The sequence below is a fragment of the Nestor notabilis genome, unplaced genomic scaffold (genome assembly GCF_000696875.1).
Source record: "Nestor notabilis isolate BGI_N333 unplaced genomic scaffold, ASM69687v1 scaffold125, whole genome shotgun sequence".
NCBI classification, from domain to species: domain Eukaryota; kingdom Metazoa; phylum Chordata; class Aves; order Psittaciformes; family Psittacidae; genus Nestor; species Nestor notabilis.
The window spans coordinates 87,961-102,089 of NW_009930549.1; the positions used below are offsets into that span (position 1 = coordinate 87,961).

General features: G+C 46.7%; 1 protein-coding gene across 1 annotated transcript; it reads left to right on the plus strand.

Annotated features, from left to right (window-relative positions):
* Positions 1-3,313: 3,313 nt before the first annotated feature.
* GKN2 (gastrokine 2) lies at positions 3,314-6,432 on the plus strand. The gene is made up of 6 exons (XM_010015445.1): positions 3,314-3,325; positions 3,819-3,872; positions 4,384-4,515; positions 4,980-5,090; positions 5,675-5,828; positions 6,353-6,432. The coding sequence occupies exons 1-6, from the start codon at positions 3,314-3,316 to the stop codon at positions 6,430-6,432; spliced, it is 543 nt and encodes a 180-aa protein (XP_010013747.1).
* The last annotated feature ends 7,697 nt before the right edge of the window (positions 6,433-14,129 follow it).

Genomic DNA, 14,129 nt, shown 5'->3' on the forward strand with positions numbered 1-14,129 from the left:
GCTCCAGTCCCTGATGAAGGTCCCTCCCCAGCATCCTTGTAGCCCCCTTCAGACCCTGGAAGCTGCTCTGAGGTCTCCAGCAGCTTCTCTTCTCCAGGCTTAACAGCCCCAATGTTCTCAGCCTGTCTCCAAACAGGACCTGCTCCAGCCCCTGAGCATCGTCGTGGCCTCCTCTGGTCTTGCTCCAGCAGCTCCATGTCCTTATGTTGAGGACACCAGCCCTGCACACGGTGCTGCAAGTGGGACCTCATGAGAGCAGAGTAGAGGGGCAGGATCCCCTCCTTTGACCTGCTGCTCACACTCATTTGATGCAGCCCAGGACACAGCTGGTTTCTGGGCTGTGAGCACACACTGCAGCCGGCTCCTGTTCCGTTTCTCATCAGATTTCATTTTCAAGGTTTTCTTGTTTAAATGCTGTTTAGTGGATGATAGGAACAAATAATGGGTCAAATTCTCCTGGCAATTTGACTTCTGTAGATTAAGAGCAATTCTGTAGCTTCATCATGTTCCATCAGGATAAATTAGGATGTATTATGAAAGCAACTGAGAAGTTGTTCCCTGTGACAGTCAACACTGCTGTGCTGTAACATGTAGTTGTACTGAGCATGACTCAGGTTCCACTTTCAGCTGGTTTCCCTGACAGGAGCACTCTGTAGCAAGTGCAACAGCTGAGGAAAAAGTGATTTTCCTGGGGGAAAAGTTTGATTGAACCCTTCATTTAGATCCAAAGCATCCAAAGCAAGAAGAGAGTGCTCTGAGCGTGTGGGTATGGCTGAGAAACTCCCTGTTCACCAAGCGGTTCTGGGCCACAGCTTCCTCAGCTAAACCCCACTCTGCATGTGGACTGGCAGAAGGTAAATTAAAGCAGGTCACAGCCCTTCTCATGCAGCTCTTGGTTTCAGTTCTTTAACACAAAAGGATGCTTAGAGGACTCCGGAGAAGGGCACCGGAGCTGGTGCAGGGCCTGGAGCACAAGTGTGATGAGGAAGGGCTGAGGGACCTGGGGGGTTTAGTGCGGAGAAGAGAAGGCTCAGGGGGGACCTGATCGCTCTCTGCAACTGCCTGACAGGAGGATGGAGCCAGGAGGGGGCTGGTCTCTGCTCCCAAGGAACAAGGGATGGGACAAGAGGAAATGGCCTCAAGCTGCCCCAGGGCAGGTTTAGGTGGAGCTGAGGAACAATTCCTTGCCTAGAGGGTGCTCAGGCGTTGGAACAGGCTGCCCAGGGCAGTGCTGGGCAATGGTTGGACTTGATGATCTTGCAGCTCTTGCCCTGGTTGATTCGATGATTCAATGATTATGGGATTGTCATGGATAACATTGCCTCCGAGTGCTTGCGCGCTGATTTCACGTGCACTACTGGGACTGGGGACAAGGCTTTCCCATTGGCAGTGTATGTAGGCTTTGCCTGGGGCATCTGGCAGTGGTTCTCTCTTGCAATAACGTTAATTAAGAAATTAATCTTCCCTTTTTTGGCCTCGTCTGATCAGATCAGCACAACCCAGTCAGTCCAGAGGGAGGTGGAAACCATGAGATGGTGGCTACTGGTGTAATTCTCCTTCCTGAAATAGCTGTTGGTTTCACACGTTGCCTTGCTCTTACCTGTGCCTAAAATGCAGAAGCTCATTCTTGGGTGTTTTTCAAAAGAAAGGAGAACATGAAGTTATTTGAGCATTACTTTAAAAGCATTTAAAACTTGCTAAAGCTTTTTGGTTTAGTTTGCGGCACCTGAACCCTGTCAGATTCCTGCTCTGAAAGGCTTCTTTGGCTGCTGAAATCTGGGTATTTCTGACATAGCTGTAATGTCTGGAACAAAGAATCTGTTGAGCAGGAGGGGCAGAGCCAGCTTTCAGGAGTAAGGTCAGGCTAATCTAATCAGTCTAACAGTGCTCCTCATAGTTTATATCTGTTTATATTCGTTCTGATATGCTGCTTATCATCACACTTTGTTCAGCTCGAGGTGCCAGCTTTTGTGCAATAAAGCAAACGTGTGCAATTTCCTTTGTTTTTGTTGAGGCCTGTTTGCGAGAGAGATTCCACACAATCTCTTTCAGCTTTTTTCCAGTGCCTGAGATTACAGAAATATGTTGGCTCTTAGGCTGAGTTCTTGTTTTCTTAGAAGGGAACAGTTATGACAGACTAATAGAAAACAGAGTGTGGTTTGTCAAGGTGCCAGCACAGGCTGGTGGGGAGGAGCCAGGCAAGGTTGTAGTCGTAGAGGAATACTTCTCATTGAATCAATGGTTTGGGTTGGAAAGGACCTTAAAGCTCATGCAGCTCCAACCCCTGCCCCGGGCAGGGACACCTTCCACTAGAGCAGGTTGCTCCAAGCCCCTGTGTCCAACCTGGCCTTGAACACTGCCAGGGATGGGGCAGCCACAGCTTCTCTGGGCACCCTGTGCCAGCGCCTCAGCACCCTCACAGGGAAGAGCTTCTGCCTTATCTCCAACCTGAACTTCCCCTGTTTCAGTTTGAACCCATCACCCCTTGTCCTGTCGCTCCAGTCCCTGATGAACATCATGTGCTCATTGGCACTTTGACTAAATACAGAAGACACAGGTAGCTTTAAAGGAGGAATAGCTTTAAAGGAGGAATCCCCATCCTGCTCCTTTGGGTTTGTGACCTTGTGTGAACTGCACGTCCTCCAAAGGTTCATACACTGAGGAGGCTGAAAGTTACCTGGAGTGTCTTGTGCAGGGCACTTGTTATTCCTGACTGCATCACTGATGTCAATGCATGTGCTATATGCATCATGGTCACTAACCAAAACCAAGCAGCACTCCCTGTCCAAGAGGTCATGGCTATATTGGATGGAAGAAATGACTGAAGAATTACTGTGTTCGTGTGCAGGCCACCATGACATAGGTATTTCTTTCCAGGATCTGCCTGCACACCACTGGGCTGTTAGGGGTTATATTCCAGAAGACAAAATGCAGTTGGTATGAATGAATAGCAGAGTTATTCCTGATGCCATTTCGTTCTAGACAATATCCTGTTAAATATGTAAAACAATGGAACCACCAAGAGTGGGAACTCCTCTAAAGTTTAAACCACTGAATAATGGCCATTTGCAGAGTGATTGATTTCACAAAAGCTGACTTCCTGAGTGCTTTTATCGTATCGGGGTCAGGTTATCTGTGCCAGCCCAAAATTCAGATATGAGCTTTGCCATAGTTTGGCATGTAGATACGGACTTGTTCAGGAAAACTTCTGTCAAGTGTTTCCCACACCTCCAGCAAGATATAAAAGTTGAAGGTCTCTGGGCTTTTCTGTCATTCTTCCTTTCTGCAGCCTCTTGGTCTTACCTAAAGGAAAATGAACGGGCTTGTGAGTATATCCATTTTTGAACTTGTGTTAGAAAATGTTCCCTCTTTCTATAAGCAAAAGGATAGAGAAGGTGATGCTCAAGTATGTGGTACAGTGTTGGGACTAATATGATCTGTGTATTGTTTCTTTGGGTTGTTCCATGGGAAACTTGCCTTTCTAGGGTGCACAGTAATCCCCTTGAAGGCAGTGGCAGCATCATTTGTGCAGAAGTTGGTTGCAATTCAGAAGAGGGATTTGGTTATGATTTAACAGCTATGGTTGTAGAAGCAATCAAGAAGAAACATGGCATCAAGGAGGGACTTTGGGAAAATGGAATGGGCTACTTATCATTCTGCTTTTCCAGTTGCAGGCAAAAGAGAGGTTGATAGTAAGAACTGAAGTCTTGTTTTCAGCTGATACATGTGTTAAGTGGGGGACTTTTCAAACTGATGCTTCTTCCCTCTATTCCTGAACTGGGGGTTTTATGGCACTGCCTGGTGTGTTCCTTTCACAGGCTGCAGTCCTTGTGTTGCTGGGAGTCTTCTGGACTCAGGCTTCGGCACTGGACGTGAGTACAATGGGAAGCCTTCTAGTGCATGTACTCATTTAATAGGTATCGGATGCTGGGCAGGGGGTGAAGATAATAGGAGGGAAAGCACAGAAGAAACTAAAGGTGCTTATGGCCAAATGTAGAGAAAACCAGCATTTGCCAGAGGTGGCAATCATATAAGCCAAAGAGGCAGCTCTGTGCAGGTGCATAGTAACAAGAAGTGTGTTGGGGTGTGTATGCTCGTAGCTCCAGCTGAAATTTGGAGGCTGTTGCAGTCTCCTGCTACTACACATAGTGACTGGGATGCCCTGTGGTGTTGTTCCTGAGCCTGCAGTGAGGGCCTGTCCCCTCCTTTCTCACTCTGACAACACTCGTGCATAATTAATCTCAACCACAAGATCCTCCTGAGCCTCTTGATAGTGAATTGAAGGGATTTTCTCTTTATATAAAGCAATGGTGCTTGTCTTTATTGCCCCTTTAAGAGCTGCAAGCCAGCTGATGACCAGTGATTTTGTGCTTTTTACCAAAGACCTTTCACCTGCAAGATCCTCAAAATGACTATGTCACTGGAACGATGACTATCGACAATGATAGCAAGATTGCTGAAGTCCACGTCCGTTCTGGCCTGTACTCCTCTGACACCATTTTTGACTACTCACATGTAAGTAAATCTAAGTATTTTGAAGTTTTAAACTCAGGAATGATTTTAGAGCATTCTCATCATAAGTTGTCCTGAAACATGATTTCTGTGAACACTCCTGTCACCTTTCCTCCTCTCGGGCTCCTCTTTGTTTCCCCCGTGTGATGTGTTTCACCTGGGTGATGTGGTGACTTACCATGAAACGTGTGGTGGCAGCTTGTGAAGGTGAGAAGGACGTCTCTGACCTCAGTGAGGTAGCAATGGCAGCAGAAGTCTGTCGGGAAAGATCCTTCCAGCCTTATGGCCAGACATAAGGGCAGGCTGCTTCCATTTCCCATAGGTGACAATGTAAGTGCAGAGTTATTCCACAGTAGTAGCTGTGTAACCTGTTTGTGTTTCTTCTAGGTTGCCCTAAGGAGTTAGAAAGAATCAGGTAATATTAGTGGCAGCCTTTAACTGATGAACTGCCCTTGTTTTGATCCCAGGGGTACATTGCAACGAGGCTGTTCTCACGAAATGCCTGCTTCATCATGAAGATCAACAAGGCTGACATCCCAGAGCTGGAAGAACTCGGACGCCAGGCCTTTGAGAGAATGGTGACTATAACAAACCCATGTAGGAAAGGTTGCTATCAGAGCTGTGTGCTGTGGCAGCAGCCCTTTGCTCTGCCTTTGAGAGCAGCTGTCCTTAGGAATGGCTTTTCCATTCCTAAGGTGATGGAGCAGATCTGACAAGATGGAACTGGAAGGGAATGTCGTGTAAAACTTTCCCTTCGGGCGATGAGCAATCTTGGCAGCCCAACACAGGGTTTTGTAGTAAGATGGCATTAGGAATAGAGCTGCAAGGTCCCCTGCCCTGGGAAGCAGTGTGATTTGAGCATTTTGAGGGGGTCACAGTAGGAGTTTAGCCTGGCTTTCCCTTGAGTTCTGCATTCTCTAACGTTACAGTACAGCACGTTGGCAGCCAAACGTACTGGCAGCTGACAAAACTCCTCGTGGTAGCAATACAGCTCCAGTTTGCTATCTTGGCAGCTGGTATCTAGTGCCCTTTGCTCCTGAATAGATTGAAAATGCTTGTTTTTCTTTAAAAGCTTCCTTACTGCTTTGTGTGAGGCAAAGGAAGGGGATTTAGAATGAACCCAAAGCCACATTGCTGACGATGTCTAACGCTTTCCTTTTAGGCTATGAAGACAGTGTACTCTCCAGACAATGTGTGGGTACAGTTCCAACCTGGCAATTCCATGTTTGGGAGTATCAGAGACTGGCTTGTCTATGGTAAACCCATTGAGCAGCTCTGCTCGGGTCTGCCTCTCTACCAGCTTGAAAAGACTCAACGTAAGTTACAAGATCAGACCATGATGCTGCTGTTACAGCTCATAAGCACCTTTCTGTCCTTCCAGACTAAGTCCACACAATACCTTTGAGGCAGGAACATACTGTCCTGCTTTAGAGAGGAGGAGTAAACCACGTAATAGCATTGAAAGGGGAAGGCTCTGGGATGCTTATATCTGAAACCCTGTTCCAAAGTGGTTTGCCTGGTATCAGAGGGAACCACTGTGTAGCAGCTGTACCCACTTGATGCCCCAGCAATACAATGGTCCCTTGTGGAATCTACTGGGTGCCATGTGTGACCTGCTGTAGCAGTTATGGGGAAGGTGGAGCACCAAGGCCATGTAAAGCTGCACAGACATCTCCTCCCTTTGAGTTACACCATAAACATCTTACACAGTATCACTGAGACCAACAGGAGCCTCAAACAGAACCATCATTGGGGGTTGAATTTGTGTGTTAGGCAGACTTTTCCCCACTGGATACAGGGATCTTATCACTCAATATCTTCATTTTCTTATTCCTTTTAGCACTACTGAATACCAACAACTGTGCCAGTGCAGGAATTCCAAGCATTTTGGGCATGCAGATCTGTGAAAGAATCAATTAGTCTGCATCCTGACAATTCTGCTGCATGGAAACACCTTGTTCCTTTGCATGCTCTTGTGGTGGTAGCCACATTCTCCAATTGGAACAAAACTGGGGGTCAGGCTCAACTTGCCCATCCAAAGCTTTGAGCTCAGCAAACCTCTGATATACAAATAAAGATAATGCAGTAACTAAAGTGCTTTGTCTGTTGTCTTCATCGAATCCCAGCCTGGTTTGGGTTGAAGGGACCTTAAAGCTCATCCAGCTCCAACCCCCTGCCCCGGGCAGGGACACCTTCCACTAGAGCAGGTTGCTCCAAGCCCCTGTGTCCAACCTGCCCTTGAACACTGCCAGGGATGGGGCAGCCACAGCTTCTCTGGGCACCCTGTGCCAGCACCTCAGCACCCTCACAGGGAAGAGCTTCTGCCTTATCTCCAACCTGAAAGCAGAACGGAGATGAAGTGTCCCTTTATTTTTCCTGCTGCAGAGACACGTTTCCCTTTGGTGCATTCCTGTGCTCAGGCTGCAACATGACCTGGGCATTGGATACGCTTCATACCAATGAAGAAACAGCCCCAGGATAGTTGTTTCCAGTGGAGAACTTCCCTTGGGAGTCAGCACCCAGCTTCTTCAGGTGCTGACTCACCTTATTGCTGGAGGAGGGGAGCAAACATGCATAGAGATAAAGGGATGGAGCAGAGGCACGTTATCAACATGTGCAGAAAGCAGCTTGAGTTCTCCAGCCAGTGACCATGGGCAGGAGCAATGGGTCAGAGAGCTGCTTTCACACCCAGATAGAGGAGATTATCCCCATCCTAAGCAGTTAACAGAGAATGACATTATCCCTTCACACAACGTCAGTGTACACAGAGCTCCGGCCACTTGCTGAGTGCTCCACATACACTGGGGAGTAGTTTGTGTCAGGAGCTGACCACAGGACAAGCTGAGGCAGCGCTGGTAGAGCTCAGGGAGTGGTTCCATTGACACATCCTTTCCATGGTGCTGGGAAGTTTGGTTTTGGGGGCTGAAGACTCAGTTATTGCTTAGTGGAGCCTTGAAAGTCATTCCTAGGGAGGAACCTGGCCCCACGTCTGCACTTTGTAACTTTCATATGAGACTCTTGGTTCAATCATCTGCTGGTTTGTCATATGGTGAAACTGTTCTTTCAGATTAGTTGGATTCACAACAGGCTGCAGGCTCTTGGGGATCCAAAGAATGGTTCTGGAGAGTCATACTTTGGTAATTAGAAGCAGGAATACTTGTGTGTGACTGAAGGATGCAGGGGACCTGCTTGAGTCGTGTTTGGAAGTGGAGCTCACTGATGGGGACATGAAACCAGGAGCTGTAGTTGTGATGCTCTTGGCTGGTGCGCGGTGGCTGTGAAACACCTCAGGGCACTCTGAGCACTGCTTGGCAAATGGAATTGTGTGAGATGTGGCTCAAAGCTTCTGAAGCTGTTGTTTTGGGACCTTCAAAACCTGGTTGGAAGCTCTAACCTAGCTCCCGACTGACAGCTGCCATGTTTCAACCCTGTCATTGTATCTTCTCTTGATAGAGGGCATGGAAGTCATGACAAGCCACTGCCCCAGTCAGCCAAGCTCTCCAAAGTTCACTATCTCAGACTTCCTGTATCTTCAGGGGTTCTGACACGACATCAACTGTGCAGTGAGAGTCTGAAGACCAGAGCTTGAAGGAGATCCCAAAGGAGCAAACTGGAAGAGCTTCCAGAGAGGTGGATTAAATGCATGGACAAAGCTGAGTCTTGTTATTCTAAGCTTACTATTGAATTCAAAGTTATTTGAAATAACTAGTCAGTGTGATCTGGTTTTCTGCCTAATTGCAGCATAGATGAGCCTGAACCTTTACTGTGTGTGCAGTGTAATAATGGTCCTTTGAGACTCTCATCCTGTTATTACTGGTTTCATCGGAATTAGTTTCTTCATTGATTAATGGAAGAGTGTTGTGAGACATGTGAGTGAGAGCTGCATAGAACCACTGAGTGGTTATGCATGGGTAGGAAAGATGCAGGGCTAAACTCATCCACTATCCCAGGGATAAAGAGCATCACTGGTGTGAAGAGTTCTCTTCTTCTCTTGCATAGCTGCTTACAGCTCAAGAGGACTGTTCTGGATGGACAAAAGAAGGGATATTTTGCTGCCTTGGTACTAGCAGCAGGAAACCAAAGCACCACCTTACTCTCTGTGGTTTACCTGCTGTCATGGAAGGAGGCAGGAACTCAGTGCAGCTCTTCAGTCTTCACAGAGGGCTTAAAAAGACCCTTTGATGTAGTTTGCCTGAATTCCATTGAAATTAGAAGCATACTTGAGGCCTTACACATTTTGTTTAGGAAGTATTGCACATGTATCTCACCCATAAGCTTTCAGTGTTGGCTGCCTACTAATTTTGAGGGCAGTGCCACAAGCTCAGTGGGTTTGCACTCAATACTGAGTAAATAGCTCTAGAAAGAGCAACTGAAACAAGCCTCAGTACCTCCTATCTGCCCTTTGATTTTGTTTGAGCTGGGAGGTAATGTTTCTGCCCTCCGTGTACTCAAGCAGGGAAGAAGATTGTTTCTGGCTTTTCTTCTAGTTCACAATCTCACTGTATCAGCCAGGCCTTAGCAATACAGTTGTGTTTATTGTTTGAGCAGTAATGCTTCAGCTATCCATCCACTCCGTGGCGTTCCAGTGCCACGGTGCACAGATACAGGGAACTGCTGCGGATGGAGCACCCTGAAGACACATCTCTTGGGATGTGCTGTATCTTTTGGGGTACAGCTGACACAAGGAAAAGGAAGCACAGGAAGATCCATATTCCACATGACCCATATGCCCATGTTCTTCTTCCTCTGTTTTTCACATGCGTGGGCATGTTGCAGCTCTGGGGCACTGATTTAGGAGGTCATGCCAGAAAGGGCTGTGGAGCAAAAGGAATTGATTCTGAATTTAGTAACTAACTACAGGACAAGAATTACCCCCAGCTCTGAGCAAAAGCAGGGAAAAGGGCCTATGCAGGAGAGAGAAGACTATCTATTTAATACTGTAGTTTGTCAGTGCTATTTCCTGCTGCTTCATTCTTTGCCATAGTTTACCCTGTGTTTTACCTGCCTGTCTTAGACTATAATGAATCTATTCTTCTTATCTTGCAAGGTGATGGATATTGCTACTCCACTAAAGGGAAAGACCAATGAAGCAACAAGCAGCAACAACAGGTAAAGTGTCCTTGAAGATATGGTCCATCTGTTGCCTTAAATAACTGTAGTCTGAAAACATTTTCAATCTTTAAATCTTTGCCTGTCAGCAAAGGGCCTGGACTGAATGTTCATCATCTGAGGGAACTATGGAGCTTTCATTTCATTCATCAGTTAACTGACATGTTGTATATAACATGAAGCATCTGCTGTCGTAGAGCTCATTATGTATCAGTAGCTTTATGGGTCACCTATTGGTGAGGATCTTTTTCCATTGTGATCCATGAGATTTCCCACTGGAATGGATGGAATATTCCCACTGGCTTCCACAGGAGGATTGCAGCCACTTCCCAAGTGGAGAGCAGCCAGCGACTGTTTCAGAAACAATGGGAGAGGGAGAGTTATGTTCAGGGTCAACAAAGCAAAGTGCTTACCCTAATAACTGCCTGAGGTTAATGTGCAGAGGGGATAAGGTGAGGCTTTATTAGCCTTAAGTGTAAGATTAACACCTTGGAAACAGCACAGGCAGCTGGTGTATGTGCACCAGGAGATGGGCAGGGCTGTGGTGATCCTCCCACAGCTCTAATCACAACAGTGAAGAAAGCAGCCAGTGAATGAGCTTCCATCCTAAAGACATGTTGGCTGTAAGGGTCTAGAGAGGAAGAGAGTATCAGGATGTGACTCTTATTGTCCTGCAAGTTACGTGATCTTTCCAAGAGCTTCTCTCCATCAAAGTAACACCCATGTTGTGGAAGTTCAAGTAGCTTCTCACCTAGGCTTGTCCTATAAAAGTGGGGGTTTATATGGAAGAGAGCCTGAGTATCTGTGTGCATATGTGGAAGTGTCTGTGTTATATGCAGAAGGGTGTGCGTGAGTATCTGTGTGCATGGGCACTGACAGCCTTTGTAGGTTAAACCAGTATTTATCCTGGGCTGGGATATCAGAATAATGCTGATTACTTGCTCCCAGCTCTTTAAAAAAGCTTGAAGGGTGTCTCAAGGCACTCCTGGAATCCGAGCAATGGTATCATCGGATGCGCACTGACAGGCAGCTAAAACATCCCAAGCCTTTGGGGAGGGCAGAATTAGCACACATTCCAGTCACATCTCCAGCCCTGCTGCAATTAACCTCTCTGGATCCTCACCCGTATCAGTGGTTCCTCACTGCCAAGGACACCACTTTGTCACCTGTGCTACACATTAATCCATTTTTACCACTGAACCCATTCCGTGGAGAACCCCCCCAGGTTTCCCAGTGTACAAGATCATGTACCAAGATCAGGGTACGACACCTTTGCCAGTTGTGGTGAGTTTAAAATCAGAGCTTAACGTGGCAACTCTGGCCCTGGTGAGCAAAGCCATTTAGATGAGGCTGCTCCTGTGAGGAAGAGGAGCAGATTGTCACGTATCTTGTCTGATACAGGACAACAAGTTCTCCACCTTGCAGCAGGTAATGAAAAGGGACAGATATTAACGATAGCAAATTGCCCCTTAAAGCAGGAATTTCCTCTACAGGAGAAAAATGAGGTCAGGTTCGAGAATCAAACCTGCTGTTTGAAACAGGAGTTTCATGATGGGAATGAGTGTCCCCTTGTCTAGGGCTTCCCACCCTTTTGGTGCTAATAACAAGGAGGAAGAAACACGTTGCCTTCATTTTAGAAGACAAACCCTGCCTCTTGAGTGTGTCTCTAAGCACCCAGGAGCAAATTGCTGTGCTGGAGCACTGAGACCCATGTGCAAGAAGAAAAGAGGACGCAAAAGGGAAGGACTTTCTGGAATACTCAGATATTAAGTTATTTTCTGGAGGGAGGTGAGCTGGGTTCTTCGCAATTCCTTGTTTAAAACAAGGAGAAGTCTTGGCCACACCAGATTTTCCAAGGCGTATGATCCACCTATTCCCACCCGAGCTGAGAACCGGGCGTGATTTCCTCCACCACTAGATGGCAAACGGCTCCAGTGAGATAACGCTGTTATTAGGCCACTAAAAACACCGAGTACGGAGCAATCCGTAACTTAAAACGAATATAAAATGAACGTCTGTCACCCCGAGACCTGTTCCCCAGGGTGTAAAAGTGGAGGTAGGGTGCAGAGGATTAGAACCACTCCTCTCACATTCCCAGAGCAGTGGGATGTTTGTTCTCCCGTGTAATGATGCTCCATTTGGTGACAAACTCAACTCTCTTTCAACCCCTTCATATCTGTCGGTTTTTTCTCTTTAATATGTAATTCCATTATCTAATTGCACAGGGTTTATTCACCAAAGATTTCACAGAACTCTGGGAACGTGAGTAGCAAAGATTAATGAATGAGTGAAACCTTTTCCCTTTCAGACAACAGACACAGCAACGCCTGAAAGATGCATCTGACAAAGCAACCACACACAGACCATGAGCACAGGTAAGAGGGGAAGCCCCAGGACTCCTGTGTTCCCCTTATCTTTCTCTCCTTATCACAATCCTGTTGCCACTATGTGAAACTAAATCAGCTTCATCTGCCTCTGCCAGTCCTTAGCCAGGCTCTTCCCTCACGCATGAATAACCCTGTAGGGAATTATGTGCTCTTGGCTCCTTGTTTGGTTTGGGGGGTTTGGAAGGGACCAGGGGATAAAGGGGGGCTGCCAGTTCTGTAGTTCCTTGCAGGCAGGTCCTGCTGCTCTTAGCACTCATCATGGCTACATCCTTGCTGGTTTTAGCATCTTTATTCCTATTCTGCAGGTTCTTTTCTTTGCTCTTTGTCTCAGCTCAGTAAAAGGCAGCCAGACTCAGGTGATTTGGCAATTCCCACTTGACATCATCTTTTGAGGGTGTGTATAAAGATAAGAAGGTGATTCAGACCTTCGAATGGGGACCTCAGGTTACTCCAGACAGTTTTTGTTGGGTGGAAAAGTGGATGTAGCATAAAGTTGATCCTTGTGGCTCTGCTCAGAGTGGAGAAAGCATCACTCTGTAACTGCTGGTGCTCAGACGGGAGCTGATGTGGGGCTATAAGAGTACAAATCACGATAGTCACAGTGCCAGCAGCTGGGAGTTTCCCCTCTCTCCCACTGCCACCATTGTACAGATGGTCACGTAAGGACTGTTAAGCATTTAGAAACGTTTAAATTGAGACACAGGGACAGTAAGATTCGAGCCAACAGCGGGAGCCAATAACCTTTTCCATTCCCTGTGATGGGAAGCAGAGGCTGTTTTCACCTAAAGAAGCTCTCTGATGCAGAAGTTTGCCCTGAGCACACTGGGAGGTGTTTGACAGCAGCACATTAAGCAATGTCCCCCCTGGGTGCAACATACTGAGAGCTGAGCCAGGGCACTCTGCCACTCATTCCAGATAAGTCGAGCCCTTTAACACCAGGGCCTGCGAGGGGCTTGTTCCATGCTCTCAATGAGATAAGCTGCCATCCACGCTTCACAGGACACTCCAATCTGCCAAGCTGCTCTGAGGGAAAACTGGGAGATGTGCAGCATGATTTAAAGCACGTTACAGACCCCCCCAAATGCCAGATGTGGGGGTTTTGCTAGCTAAAAGTGAGGAACTTCCAGAGGGGTGAGATCCTCCAGATAGGGCAGTGGTTCTGCATAGCTTACAGATGTTAAACAGCTGTGAAGGAGAGAACGACGCAACGAGAATGATAGAGCTGGCATTGCTAAGCTCTAAAAAGTGGGAGATTGATTCAAAAGCCTCCAATTAAAAGGTTTTTTCATGCTCCTGAGCCTCACAAGTGTTAATACAGTGTAAATAGAGCAGTCTCTGTATGCATACACTAGACTTCTGACTGATGTGGCAGCTAATCGGTCTGTGTACCAACGGGGTGACTTTCCTGGCTGGAAAGGTATCTGCATAGAGCTGTTACCCCTGGGCTCTCATTTCCCTGCCTCTTGTCACTGGTAATGAGTGTTCCAAACACCCTTAAACAGGGCTGCAGTCTAAGAGGACCAGACCATGTTCTGAATTCAAAGCCAGAAGTTAATGAGAAGTTCTATACAGTTTCCCTTAAAAAATATATAGATATACATACATGGAAAAGCCAAGATGTGATATTCAGTTGCATGGCAAACATGCACGAGGCTGCTGACAGCCCTCATTTACCCAGTGGAATTGCAAGCAGCGAGTTACAGACACTGCAATGCATTACATTTAAATCTGTGCACTTTTAAGGCTGTGCTTAAGCAGTATTTTTACAGGATCAGTCTTTTCTGTCACATGGAATTTGCTTTCCCCTTTTGATTCCAACCCTAACATCAAAAGAACAGCAGATACTAGACATGCCTGTCTAATTTCTCCTCCTGTTTTGCTGTGGTTACAAGCTGTTGGCTTTGTAATCACCATCGTGTGCTGAGACATTGACTAACGCTGCCAGAAAGTATCCCGTCCATCAGGTTTTCAATGAAATCACTTCAAGTTATTGATCAGGATTATCAATAGGATAATTTCTGGTGAAAGAGGCTGTTTTCTTCCATCCCATTGTTCAAGATTAAGAATCCCTCCTAAAAACCAAGGGCGAGATACATTTAGTAACCATTCCCATTTGTTCTT